General features: G+C 37.4%; 2 protein-coding genes across 8 annotated transcripts; both read right to left on the reverse strand.

The window, feature by feature from the left end:
• Positions 1-612: 612 nt before the first annotated feature.
• Positions 613-3,771, reverse strand: LOC109161625 (probable receptor-like protein kinase At1g30570). Of its 3 annotated transcripts, none has more exons than XM_019310111.1 (2): positions 3,445-3,771; positions 613-3,218 (listed from the first exon to the last, which is right to left on the reverse strand). In XM_019310111.1, exon 2 carries the CDS (start codon positions 3,064-3,066, stop codon positions 742-744), a length of 2,325 nt encoding a protein of 774 aa, XP_019165656.1. In that variant the 5' UTR covers positions 3,067-3,218; positions 3,445-3,771; the 3' UTR covers positions 613-741. The 3 variants fall into 3 exon arrangements, with proteins under 3 accessions (XP_019165656.1, XP_019165655.1, XP_019165654.1); XM_019310110.1 differs by having other exon boundaries at positions 613-3,257; XM_019310109.1 differs by having other exon boundaries at positions 613-3,333.
• A 392-nt stretch (positions 3,772-4,163) lies between these two features.
• On the reverse strand, positions 4,164-10,672 carry LOC109161945. 5 transcript variants are annotated; one of them, XM_019310530.1, is made up of 11 exons: positions 10,568-10,663; positions 9,835-9,865; positions 9,719-9,803; positions 7,853-8,823; positions 6,701-7,412; positions 6,444-6,515; positions 5,781-5,972; positions 5,113-5,198; positions 4,928-5,027; positions 4,642-4,740; positions 4,164-4,568 (listed from the first exon to the last, which is right to left on the reverse strand). In XM_019310530.1, the coding sequence occupies exons 4-11, from the start codon at positions 8,818-8,820 to the stop codon at positions 4,506-4,508; spliced, it is 2,292 nt and encodes a 763-aa protein (XP_019166075.1). In that variant the 5' UTR covers positions 8,821-8,823; positions 9,719-9,803; positions 9,835-9,865; positions 10,568-10,663; the 3' UTR covers positions 4,164-4,505. The 5 variants fall into 5 exon arrangements, with proteins under 5 accessions (XP_019166075.1, XP_019166073.1, XP_019166076.1 ...); XM_019310529.1 differs by lacking the exon at positions 10,568-10,663 and having other exon boundaries at positions 4,172-4,568; positions 9,654-9,803; positions 9,835-9,893; XM_019310528.1 differs by lacking the exons at positions 9,719-9,803; positions 9,835-9,865 and having other exon boundaries at positions 10,568-10,672.
• Positions 10,673-13,717: the final 3,045 nt, after the last annotated feature.

Below are 13,717 nucleotides of genomic sequence, written 5' to 3' on the forward strand. Positions count from 1 at the left end.
CATATAAAATAGAGAAACAACTTACCTGTGAATTTCGTAGCTTAGAAGTGGACGAATTTGAGATTTCAGAGTTTGGAGAATAAAAAGACCTTTGATTGTAGGTATAAAAAAAAATGATTGTTGCGCAATGGGTTTCAACATATATAAGAAGGAGATTATAATTTGAAATTCCTATTTTACCCCTCTATTATTAAATTGTTTTTAATTTTTCCGTTAGCTGCAAACAGAATATTAACGCTAGGGACCAAACTTGTCATTTCGCTCATAACTGAGGGACTAAACTCGAATACGACCATAACGTAGGGACTGAGTCGGAACTTGATTATAACTCAAGGACTAAAGGAGCAATTTTCCATTTATTATTTAATAAATAATAATATATAATTTGAGTTTTTAAATTGGATATTAATAACATTTAAAACATTTGATATTTAAACTGAATTTATATCAAATCAAAATAAAAGTATATGGAACAATAATTAATGTTTACTCAAAATTTAAATTTGACTCAAATTTCAAGTTTTAATTTGAATATTTTGAATAAATTTTTTTTAGAGTGTATCCAGAATTTTCACCATCGGACTAATCCCCTCACTAAGTTGTAGACACTTATTTTGAATTGAACAAGAGATTTTGAATAACGTTTGCCTTTACACAAAATGCTCTATCTTGAATACATATTATTTACAGGTAGAGGTTATTGGTCGTGTTGTGATGAAGAGGAGCATGAAAACAAAAGGGTTAACCGGCATCGTTAGGATTGAGCCAAGAGTCTTGAAGTTGTAAAGCATACTCCAAATGGCATAAAAGCTCTCCCATAGTTGGTCTGGCCACCCCCTCATCTGCAAGACATTTCTCAGCAATCTCTGCAAAACTCTTCAATGATTTTGGAGAATAATTCCCCCTGAGTGATGGATCGATTATGGTTTCGAGTATTCCCTTCTTTTGGCAAACCATTGCCCATTCTGCAAGATTAATCTGTTCCAATGGTAAAGACGAGTTTATAACAGCCCGTGCACACACAACTTCAAACATCACTACACCGAAAGAGTAAACGTCGGATTTGGCAGTAAGGCGCTGTTTCATGAAATACTCGGGATCAAGGTATCCGAAGCTTCCTTTCACTGCGGTACTAACATGTGTGTGCTCCAAAGAAGGCCCGCTCTTGGACAGCCCAAAATCTGACATTTTCGCTACAAACCTTCCATCTAGTAGTATGTTGGTTGTCTTTACGTCCCTGTGAATGATGCCACCCTCTGATCCTGTGTGAAGATAATACAGCCCCCTAGCAGCCCCGATGCAGATCTCTAGTCTTTGCTTCCAGCTTAGTGATGGTAGGTCACCCCCGAAAAGATGACTCCTCAGAGTCCCATTCGACATGTACTCGTATATCAATATCATTTCGTTCTGCTCATCGCAGAATCCAATCATTGATACCAAATGCCTATGCCTTAGCTTCGATAGCAGTTCAATTTCCGTTTCAAATTCTAGTAGGCCTTGTTGAGATTGTGGATTCGATCGCTTAATCGCTGCAAGAATCCCATCGTTTAGCTCTCCTTTGTATACCTTCCCAAAACCTCCCACTCCAATCACCAAGCTGTCATCAAAGTTGTTCGTTGCTGCTTTGAGATCTGCCAGTGTGAACCGTTTCCCAGATCTTCCACAACTCTTCTTGCCTTTTACATCTTTAGTTCTCTTCTTTTTACACACACAAATGATCAGCCAACCAATACCTGCAATGGCTACAATCCCAAATACAATTCCCAACCAAAATCTCACATTTGACTTTCCGTTGCTTTCATCCCCAAGGTTTGGTACATACCCAAGATTACCATCACGGCTCAACTTGAAAATCTCTAAACCGTTTAATGCAGCATCAGAGCCTTGATCAATTGATGCCGCCTCGGGGCCCAATTGCACCCAAAGGTTGTTCGAATTTGAGGTCATGGCATCAACGTAATCCTCGTGGTATGCCTTGTCCCTTCCTCCCGCTTTTGTGAAAATATCAACATTCTCTGCTGCAGTTTTATTATTTACGTAGATTCTGAAAATCCGTTGACTTGATTTATCGTATACTAGCTCACAAAAGTGTAAGCGGATTAGATAATCAAAACTTGGATCCACGGGCAATCTCCATGACATATTAAAGAATCTCATTACTACTAAAGTAATGTTGGTCATAGTTTTCGCTGTTTCATACACAACAAGTGGAGCTAGGGATGTATCATTTGGGGAAGCATAAGTAATTCTAGATGTGTTTCTTAATTGCGTTCCAGCATCCGGGTTGATCATATAGCTCCAATCCTCTTCCCATTTCCTCCTAAAGCTTGAATCTTGATCACGTTTGATCATTGTACCCCCAATATTCAATCGATACATAGTCTCAATCCCACGATTTTGCAAATCCAAACCAACATCCGCACCATTTCCACCCACTTGCTTAACAGAATCAACAAACAGCTTATCAAAGACTTGGACAATCTCTATGGCATTAATGAAACCAAAAGATCCTTTATCTGGCAGAAAGGTAATAACAGTAGAATTGGTCTGAACAGGAATATAATACTCCTTCACTAATGCAATAAAGCTAGAATTCCTCCCAGAAGCGTGTGCATTCTTTTGCGAAATAGCATATGGGACATTGAGGCTGGAAGCCAATGTGAAACAACAAGTCTCGACACCAAAGTAAGACTGATCGGGATCGAAGTTCAGAATCTTAAAGGGATAGAAATGAAGCCTAAGGAAATAATTCCCGGGTGCTCCATGAATTGTATAGTTCAGAGGTTCTGAAAATATTCTGGCAGTTCTGTAAAGAGACTCGTAAGCAGGATTGCCATCAATCGAGGAAATGGCGGCCTCAATAGTATGAGAAGTGCTGATAGTTATATTTTTGTTAGGGGCCGAATCGCCCACCCATTGAGCACCATCAAGAGTAACATTTTCATTTGTACCACAATTTATCAAGAGAGTATGTGCATGAGCTAAAGCTTCCCCATTCTTCACAAACCCAAGCAAAATCACCAAAACAAATAGGCCTAAGACGCCCCCCCGGTCTTTGACTACCATCCTTCACTACCCCTAACAACCTAGAGTTCAGGTTCTAATTCAAATACTAAAAACCTAACCTTTTTTTTTTTTTTTTAATCCCAAAGAGATGAGACTCTATGGGTTAAGGTTATAACCTTGTAAGCTTGTCAATAACACGGGAGAAACACAACCTGAATGAGGAAAAACACATTACCTTCAAACATTGGAACCTAGCATGCAAAGATATCAAAACCCACCATCAATGCTTTTCTACAAAATGGGAAATTTGCAGAGAAGAAACCCAATCTAACAAAAATCAATCAGATAGGAAAATGAAGGATAAATCATACAAATGGTGAATGAAAATAGAAGAAAATGAATCTTTACAATGAGCATATGAGCCTTTCAATAGAATACCTAGATAAAGATTGATTCTTGAAAAAGACCCTTGCTTCTTCCCCAAGAATATGAGGTGAGAATGGAGAGTTTTGATTCAGACTGGAGGCCATTGTTGCAATCAATTGGGGAGTTTCCCTCCCCTTTTTATTTGTAATTGATTAACAGCAATTTCTTTTGTACAGAAGGCTATTTCATTTCTTTCAACATTGTTGATAAATAAGGTGCGAAAGTACAGGATCTGGGTAGCTCTATAGCGGATTTCCATTATAGGAGACTTGTTTCTTTTCTATATTATTACGAGGTTTCTGGTTGGGAGAATTGTATTTTTTTTCCTTTAATTTTCATAATTTGGCAGTTTTATTGGAGGGATTGTGAAATTAAATTCATGAAATTAAAATTAATTTGGCAGTTTTATTCAATGAAAAAATACCCCTCCACGATTGAATCAGTAACTTTAAAGATGAGATCCTGTGAATTTAAAATTAGTTCGACAAAATTAGGATCACTTTAAGTTTTTTTTTTTTTAAATAGTAATAGGAATAATAATTTGATTTTTATAATTAATTATATTATTATATAATTTTTATAATATTACAAATGAAATTAATAATACTATTTTTAATTGCATTTTTTGTAATTTAGACATTTTTTCAAGTAGTTCAATGACTTATTTGTCCTTATTCCAAGCTACAAAATAAGCATGCATTTGTATGTTATGCTTGTCATAGAGCCATAGAGGTCAGAATATTCATAAAAATTAATATAATGAAACATAGTACATTACTGACTATATGTTGAGTAGAAATAGAAATTTAATATAGTAAAATTACTCAAACACCCCTACTCCCAATCTTCTATTTTTGAGTATCCACTAATATACCAAAATCTAGCCAAAATGGCCAAATCTGATCATAGGATGTGTGGCCAACAACCACCATTTTCTGGGCATGAAGATGGAGTTTCATTGATGCGATTTTACGTTCTGCCTTAGAGAGTACGACGCATCATGGAGCCGTAAAAACAAAATGCTGATAAATGGAATAACACACACAAGAGTCCTCTCGAGTCTTTACCCGCAATCAAGCGATGGACGACTTGCAGACCGGGCAGGACGATCGTCTTTGCAGCCATGGGTCGATGCACTGCACGAACCGAAGAACATTTAGCCTGTAAAATTTTCGTTATAGATCATAAAAAGGGTGAAGGGTTCCCTACATCTTTGTGGAACTTGTGTAAGCAAGGGAGATGGCGGATGGTGTCCCCCATTGTTGGATTTTCGAGACATATAGAGCACGCTTCTTCGAGATTCTCATTCTGCATGGAACATAACTAGCTAAATTTCAAATCCAATAACAAATAATCCCTCCCCTGCATCATAATTACCGTATATCTATTGCTCAGATCCCAGCGAAGAATCTCAGGTATGAAGGTTAATAAAAATGTTAAAAAAAAAAAAAAAAAAAAACGAGAGAAAGTCAGAAATCTGAAGATTCCAAGTCACCTGAACAGTCGACTCTGGCAAACCATTAATTTGATGCATTGATGCCCCGGCATGCTGGTGATTGTTCTCATCAAGTGCCAACAACATCTCATAGTCGTTTCTAAATCAAGAAAAGAAAATAAATAACTACACCGAGGGATGAGCTCTCATTTCACGATATTAAATGGCTATGGAAGATATCTTACTCATTGAAGTCGCGCTGAGTTTGAAGGAAATCACCATGTACTCCCATATTACTAAAAGCCTCAAGTGTTTCCAATACTTCCATTCTCTGAATAAAATGGAAAAAAAATTCAATAGTACATATATCAATTAGCAAAACAAGTTTTGAAAAAAAATAAAATAAAATACAGAAATGAAAATGAGCAAATATAACATCGTTATTATCCAGCATCTTAGGCTAGGAGAAGAGGATAGTAGGGATCTTATACTTCCATTAAAAGTCACAAGCTTTGAACTCCTTTCTTAATAGTCATGACAAGTTATTTTAACGGTCAATGTGGCCAAAGATCTTAGTTTTTAAGATAACTTTCTCTTAGTTTACAATATGACTTTGCCCAACAGATTCCTGTTCACTCTTTTCATTTTCTTTCTTTTTTTTAAAAAAAAATGATTTTAGTTTAACATTCCTCATACCTACCCTCACTTATTATTGTCAGTTGAGCTTCTTAATGCTATCAGATATTGCAACCGCCATTATAGGTAAAAAAAAAAATTAAAAAAATTAAATGCATATAACAAGCATAATCAGCTGGTCAATCAACAAAAGGAAATTTAATCTTTAAGTATTTATATTAATTCCTCAACATATTCCAAATAAAAATATAGTCTAAAATGATCAATTGCATAATACCGTCTCAACATCCATGTAAGAAGGAAATATAGAATTTCTCCCAGTAGATGGCAAGAGTGTACGAGGTTGTCCAGGAAAACGGCTCCTCCATCTTGCTAATCTATTAGAGTTAGAAGCTCGAGGAGCTCCTCGAGAAGCATTAACAGAAGACTGATATTGGGAATGCCTTGTATTTGCAAATGATCTGCTTCTCTACAAATAAAAAGAACGAGGAAAATATATTTACAGGTTAAGGCAAAAGTTTGAGGAAGCAATAATTGTATGTAAATGCATTTCAATAAACAAATGAATAAAGAACAAATATGCCACTTCCATGGGCACAGCTGCTCCAATCACTTTAATTATAGATACTTCAAAGATATTGGTTTTATAACTTACAGTTTTTGTGCATAAAAGCATTAGCATGATATCTTTGCATCTTATGTTCCGAAAATCCAACATTAGTCCCTTTTTTCAATTTTGTCATGCCATAACTTTACTTTCTAAAACAAAACAAGTTTCGGTTCAGTTAACCTCAGGGGTTGTAGTAGAAAAGCTGTTGAATGAGTTTCAAGTCTTCATATCTAAGTCATTTTAAACTTTCATGATTGGGACGTTGGATATGAATATATATGGATGGGAAGCAAAAACAATACAATGCAACAAAATCAAACTCAGCGTTACATGATGTGTGTCCCCAGAGAAAGAAAGGTGAAAATCCTCTTGTTGCAAAGCCCTGGCTACATGCTGATCAACCTATTTCAAAATGTTAAATGGATCAAATCCAATTCCAAATACAGATAGTGCATAACAAAAAGAGAGATGGACTTCAAGAATACACATCAGAGGGGATGGGGAAGGATTTGACCAGTTAAGCCAAGGGTCATTGCCTACATGCACCTGATGTATAAACAAAAGAAAAGAGGGAAAAGAGAAACCACCTCATTATCAACTCCAAAAACAGGCGTCTCGTTGAATAATTGCTCTTGGAGCTCCAGTGCCAGTGCTTCATCTGCTTCTACCTGTCTGGCTCTAGCATCTTCATCGCTCCTACAGCATGCTACTCCTTTAGAACCATCATTCGTTGCTTGAGGGGATAAATCATCAATATCAATGATTGGTTCTAGGTTATCTCTTCTGCTACAGTTTTGGTTAGTATTTTCTCTTGAATTATTATTGGGATCCCTATATGAGTCCCTAAATATGATATCTGCATCATTGAAAGCTGAAGTGGAACATTCAGCATTATTAATTGAGGTAGATCCCTGCTTTTGCCTTTTACCAAGTGGGGTTATTATCACCGGATGATGCACATCAATATGGCTTAATTGTTGCCCAAGGGGTCTGGCCACCTGACTGGAATTCCTTGCAGAAGGATATCTATGAGAAGATAAATCCTCACAATTGGGATAGTGATCATGGCTCTGAGCATTAGTTCCATTTTCTCTTCTCAGCAGTTTGTGCTGGTTGTGCTTAGTTTCAGAGCATGCATTAATATCATTCCCCAAGGATAAATGGGGGTCCTCATCAGACAAGGATATCTGATAACAATTTCGTGTACTTCTCCATCCACCTGATTCTTCAATGCTTCTGAACGCATCTTGATTGGCAGCAGCGATTTCACTCACTTCTTCATCAACATCAATTACATTTCTGCAAGTACAACAGAGAAATCTCATGATAAGAACATTGATGTTGAAAATTTTTAGTTACTCAAAAGTAGTACAGAAGTGGGTTGAAGACACAAATAGAGTTCATGTAAGCTGTTTAGAAGAATAAATGATGACATGAGTGCTAATCATATATGAAACTAGCATCAGGTTATCAGTGAAAGATGAAAAAGGAACAGCAAGTTACACTCAAGTGTACGTGTAAATTTAATTGGTGAATGAGAATGAGTCTCGCAGCAACTAATTCCATCTAAATTCACCTGGGGTTTTAATGGTTATATCATATTTTACCCCTTTGTTTCATGACTAAAATCAACTGCAACTGTCTCTGTCCTAGTCAGCCATAACTTGTTAGCATGCCAGAGATGAAAAAGAAAGTGATGATAGGATCCACATGCCTTAACTGACTATGACATTATGTACCTGAAAGATGTGTGTCCATTTTTCCCATTCAGTCCTGTTGAAGTAAAAGGATGGGCCATTATCCCTTTTCCCTTCATTGTGTTTGAAGCATGTCCTTCAGACACTAAATCTTTAACATTAATTTGACTCTCTGAATTGCTAGATGATGACACAGAACTGCAATAATTTTGTTTAACCGTAAGAAGATCATTATGGTCCCTTCCAACTGGTTTCTTGGCCTTTGCTATGTTATGTGGAGATATGCATCCATTTCGCACCAATCTCTTTTGTCTAGTTACCCTAGGTAAGGTAATAACAGATGCACATACATCCTTATTGTCATTGTGCTGTGTATCATGAACAAATTCCTTTCTTACTCCATTAATCATATTGAAACCAGCTTTGTACCCATCATCAAATTGTTCTTTGTCAACTTTGATTGTTTCTGAAGAACTTCTCATACTTTGTAAGTTAGAGAATCCATTACTTGATACTTCTCTTTTGCTAAAACCTTCGCCTTGGCTACTTCCTGATAGTACTTGAGCAGGCATACTTTTTTCCATCAGATGTAAACTATCTTTGCAAGAATATCCAGGATTTGAATCTGTGCTGTCTTTCTTTATAAGTTGAAGACAACCAGAGTCTTTTCCCTCAGAATTGGAGAAACTCGTATCCTTCCTTGCAAACAAATTATCAATTCTTGAAGAAGAAGACGGATGACGTGTGCCAGAGGTGGATGAGTTTGCATGACACTCGGAATTGTTAGAAGCATGCCTTCTTGGAGGATGAATAAACAATCTTCTGATTCCAGTGGCATTGTTTAACTGCGTTTTTTGCTGTTCAGTAGAAACATTCCCCTGTCCTGAAAGACTAGGCAGGGATGCATCAATCTCCTTGTGCACTCCACTACTGTACTCTGCATTCTTTGCAGGTAACCTGGTAGGGGTGTCTGGAACAACCAATACACAGTCAATGTCCATTTGATCCATTAGCTGCATTAGAACAAGGTACCAATTAGTAAAGGATTGAACTTATCAAAAAAAAAAAGAAAAGAGAGAGATCAAACCTCACTGACTATAAACTAGATTGATACCTACGATGCCACCTTATTCTTTAAAGTGCAGATATACATTAGAAATTAGAAACACTTGAAAGTATGGGTTACATCAATCAAGAAAGATATATCACAAGGTTGGTCGGGCTATTGACTTGATAACCACAAGGTTACAAGTTCGACTCCAGTAGGAGCGGCCTATTGGCCTTCTTGGTTTGAGCCAGTCAGCTATGGACAACCTAGGTTGGTTTACCTCTTTGTGGTTCTTTGCCAGCTAGGGTCACAAGGCGGGGTTTACCTAGTGCACACCCTCACATAGTGGCTGTGGGTTTTCCTTGTCACTCAAAAAAGAAAGATATCTCATATATCATCAGGATACATAGCAAAGAGTTGCCATGTATGCAGCTTTGAGTTCTTCTAAGCAAAGTAGATGTAAAAAAGGATTCAAGAACATCGAAAGCATGAGCCTAACACAAGTAGATCACCAAATAAGAGCAAATCACATAGTTTTCAATTTTCATGGATGAAGACCACTTGCATTTGCGTATATGAGGATCCCCTGGCCCCTTTAACAGAACATTTTTCCCAGTTCATACATCACATAGTGTTATCTGGTTTTCAACCTAAGAAATTACTGAGAAGATACAACAGGGAACTGAGGATGAAATGTTTAATTCTACTGGTGTATGCATATGCCTCAAACAGAAAACAAACATAGGAGTCCCTTAAGTGAGATTCCTATTTCCAGATGTGTAAGGCCTAAGAAACCTGAATGTGATTCCTAGCCTCCTAGGATATCCCTTCCTTTGTTTCCTACTTTCCTTCTCTCTTACATTTGTTGCTCTTCACTTCCAAATAGTCTACTTGAGGTGCTGTCCTAAAAGATCCTGTCTCACCATAGGTGCATAAATGTCTTACCTGTCTCATCATAGGTGCATAAATGTCTTACAACCATCATGAAGTGGCAAAGAACTCATAGTCTACACAAAAATATAACTAAAGACCATGACATCAAATCCATTTGCACATGTAATTCAAAGCTCAAATAAGTCAACAACCAAAAAAAATTAAAAAATTAAAAATCCATGCTGTCCAATAACACAATTCAAGGTTTGCCATTGAATACTAAGAAAATTAATACACATATATATCAGGTAATGGAACTCTATTTTCTAAATGTGAAGAAACAAAACAAAACAAAACAATAGCAAAAAAAAGTGCTAAACAAAACCTTTACCAAAAGTAATCAAACCCAAAAAACAAAAAAAAAAAAAATTGGAGAGTGAAAATATCAGGACTGAATGAACCTTCAAAAAGCAGCTATGAATAGGTGACCTAAAAATATATAAAATGAACTACTAACAATAGCTACCATCCTCTCAATTCGTGAATTTTCTTGTAGAGCCTTATCATAAAAAGGTTGATTTTCACTTCTATAACAATCCCTAGCGTGAAAATTCAGAATCCAACAAAAATATAACCACAAAATTAATTACTCCGTATTTTTTAAAAGAATTTTTGCCAATAAAAATCAATCCTTTTGCTTGCCCATTTCAAGAATCAAGATATTTTTGTATTTTCATCTGCCAAACACACACACAAGGAGAGCAGGTAAAATCGGAAATGTACACACAACATAGGAAATAGTAAAAAGAAGAAGATGAAAGATCAGAGTATCAGACCTTTGGTGAGTTTCTTTTTTTTTTTGTGTGGATTCCTAGTCAGTCATACTGAGTAGAAGTACTACGAGAAAGCAAGCACCGTAGGTGAGTTTAATGTATTCAAAGTCGAAGGGACTGAGGAAATTTATACAGTTCGTCTCGACAATAAAAGCATTTATTTATTTTTTCCATAAATTACAATTTCTAACTTGAAAACATTTTTATTCTTAATTTAAAATTTAAAATTTAAAATACCCAAAATACTTGCATTTTTTAAAATATCATCCAACTTCACCCAAAAGTGAAAAATATTTTAAAATACAAATAATTAAGAATAAATAAAAAAATTCAAATTTGATAATCAAAAATAAAAATATGATTATAACCCTATACAATTATAATTATAACGAGAAGAAATAACTAAATCAACTAATTCTTCTGCCATAAGAGGGGAGAAGCAGTCTATCATCGGTGCCTGTAGAGCGGAGATATACAATCCCTGTCTGTTTAGGAGGATTGCCCCTACAGTCGCTTTACTCGTGGTGTGGAAATACGCCGCATCAAAGTAGCATCGGTTCCGCATGCCTCCATGGCCTATAGATGAGGGGATGGCCGTGTGGCTTCCGGCGGCCACGGCAGTTGGCAACTGGACTAGAAGCCGAACAGTAGCAGGTTGATCGATTGCCCCTTGGGCTTGTTCGGCATTTGCCGTGACAGTTCCTCGTTCTGCCGGCTGCGTGCGGTCCGGGTGTGCAAGTCGCCACGCCCGGACCGTTGTGGTTACAGTAGCAATCATCTTCCGTGGTCTGGGTAAGCATGCATCCCATACAGCCCCATTTCTCGCTCGCCATATATAATTATAATAGGCCCACTGCATAAATAATTCCATCATCATCTAAAATATTCAATATTTCATTAAACCAAACATGAAAAATATATGTGACACTATTGGGGATTGGAAGTTGAGATTGTGCCCAAATGTTCATTGTCTAAATCACATTTGACCAAAGAGTGCATAGTATCCTCATGCATGATCTCACACATAGCACATGTTGGATCAATCTCCACTCTCTTTATAATCAGGTTCTTTGTAGTGGGTAATATATCATTCAAGGCTCTCCATAAAAATATCAGTTAAAATGTCATGATCCCATGATCCCGTTTCCTGATCCATTAAGCTCATAACTGTTGCATGTGCCAACTGTGGTGGTTTTTCAGTAATTATTTTCGCATTATTCTCATCCTGAAGCCATGGATGATCCCATATCAGGGTTGCCCTTTCATTCCCAATCCTGCGCCTAACTCCTCCACAAATTAGTTCCTGTGCAGCCATGATACTACTCAAACAGAAACTTGGGTTATTCCCTAAACAAGCATCAAAGAATGGCCCTTTAGGATAATACCTGGCTTTAAATATTCTTGATACCAACGACTCAGGTTTCGTGAGTAAACGCCAGGCCTGTTTCCCCAACATGCCTAAATTAAAGGCACGCAATTCCTTAAAGCCCAAACTCCCATATTTCTTAGGGATACACAATTTATCCCACGCTTTCCAGTGGATGCACTGGTCATCTTTAGGGTTAAGTTTATCCATTTGAAAGCAAATTTAATAGAAGGAACATGGAAATTAGCAATTTACTGTATCAGCTTATAGTTTTTTTTTTAAAAAATAAATTAATAAATACTTTTTTTTTGAAAGCTAAGGAAACCGGATTGCATTAAACTATAGAAGAAACAAAGGGAGGAAGAAAATCCCTCCAGACATTACGAGTATCAACCGCACTAACATGCTTTGCTAAGGCATGAGCTACCGTATTGACATCTCTGCGTACAAATTTAATGGAGCATGAATGAAAGGAACGAAATAAATGCAAACATGAATCTAAGATAACACCTAGGTACGAACGATAGGAACTCGCTTCGCGAAAGCAAGAAACAAGGATCGCACAATCCGAAAAAATCACAATGTTGTGATAATTGTGCTCTTGTAGCCATGATAGGGCTTCTCGTATCGCCATGGCTTCAGCTAGGAGAGGATCATACGGACATATAAGAGGACCGTTAGCAACCGCAACAAAACCGCCCTCTGTGTTGCACACATAAAAGCCATATGTCGGGGACGTGCTGATAAATCCGGCGTCAGCGTAGCTGTAAACCGCATCCAGCGGCAGCAAAGTCGTAATCTCCGGTGCTGACGGCTGTAAGGGAGCAGCCGGCGTGTTGTTCGATGCCCATGCAGACCAAGTATTGTGAAAACCGTGACATAGATGCGAGGGGGTCGGTAGAACAAAATCCCAAACAGCCATATTCCGAGCTCTCCAAATTTCGTAGAGTATTCCACATATCTGTTCTTTTAGAAACCCAGCAGATATTGCTGAGCTTCCCAACCAAGCCTCCACCGACTGCATAAAATCATAACCATCAACGTTAGGGATAAGAAGACGTGAAACATTCCACACACGTCTAGCATACTAGCATAAATACAAGTGCATAAAATATGCATAATATCCTCCTCACAAACTCCACAAGGCGGGCAAATATTAGGAATCTCTACTCTCCTTCTAACCAAGTTGGTAATAATTGACAAAATATTAGAAAGGGTCTTCCATATTAAATACTTTTTTCAACAGATGTACGCAGAATATACAAAATCCTCGCAATCTGAGTCTAAGTCTGTTGAATCTGGTGAACCCTCTAAGTGTGTTGAATCTGGTGAACCTGTGTCTCGGACTGAGTTGACATTTTGATAAGTATGTGGCTCAGATTTATCCATTTGAAAGCAAATTTAATAGAAGGAACATGGAAATTAGCAATTTACTGTATCAGCTGATAGTGACGAGGAAGGGTATGCAGATTCACTCCGCGAAATTGAAAGACATGATTGGATCTCTGTCCAAATTATTTACGTCCCTCACTGCGGCTCGGGACGCTCTTGAGCTGCTATCAGGGCACGTTCGATCCACTTTGGTGGCGTCTAGATTATAACATGGTATCAGAGCCTGTATTGTAGGCACGACCAAACACTCAAAACCCAACCCAACCCTTCTCCACCCTCGGCTAATCCGTTCTACAATTGATATGAATAATTGCTCATGGGGTTGAACAGACTCAGATTGAACAGGGGTTGTGCATATCCTGCAAACATCTGTCAAAACAAAAGTATTTATTAAA

Source organism: Ipomoea nil, unplaced genomic scaffold (assembly GCF_001879475.1).
Source record: "Ipomoea nil cultivar Tokyo-kokei standard unplaced genomic scaffold, Asagao_1.1 scaffold2926, whole genome shotgun sequence".
NCBI classification, from domain to species: Eukaryota; Viridiplantae; Streptophyta; class Magnoliopsida; order Solanales; family Convolvulaceae; genus Ipomoea; species Ipomoea nil.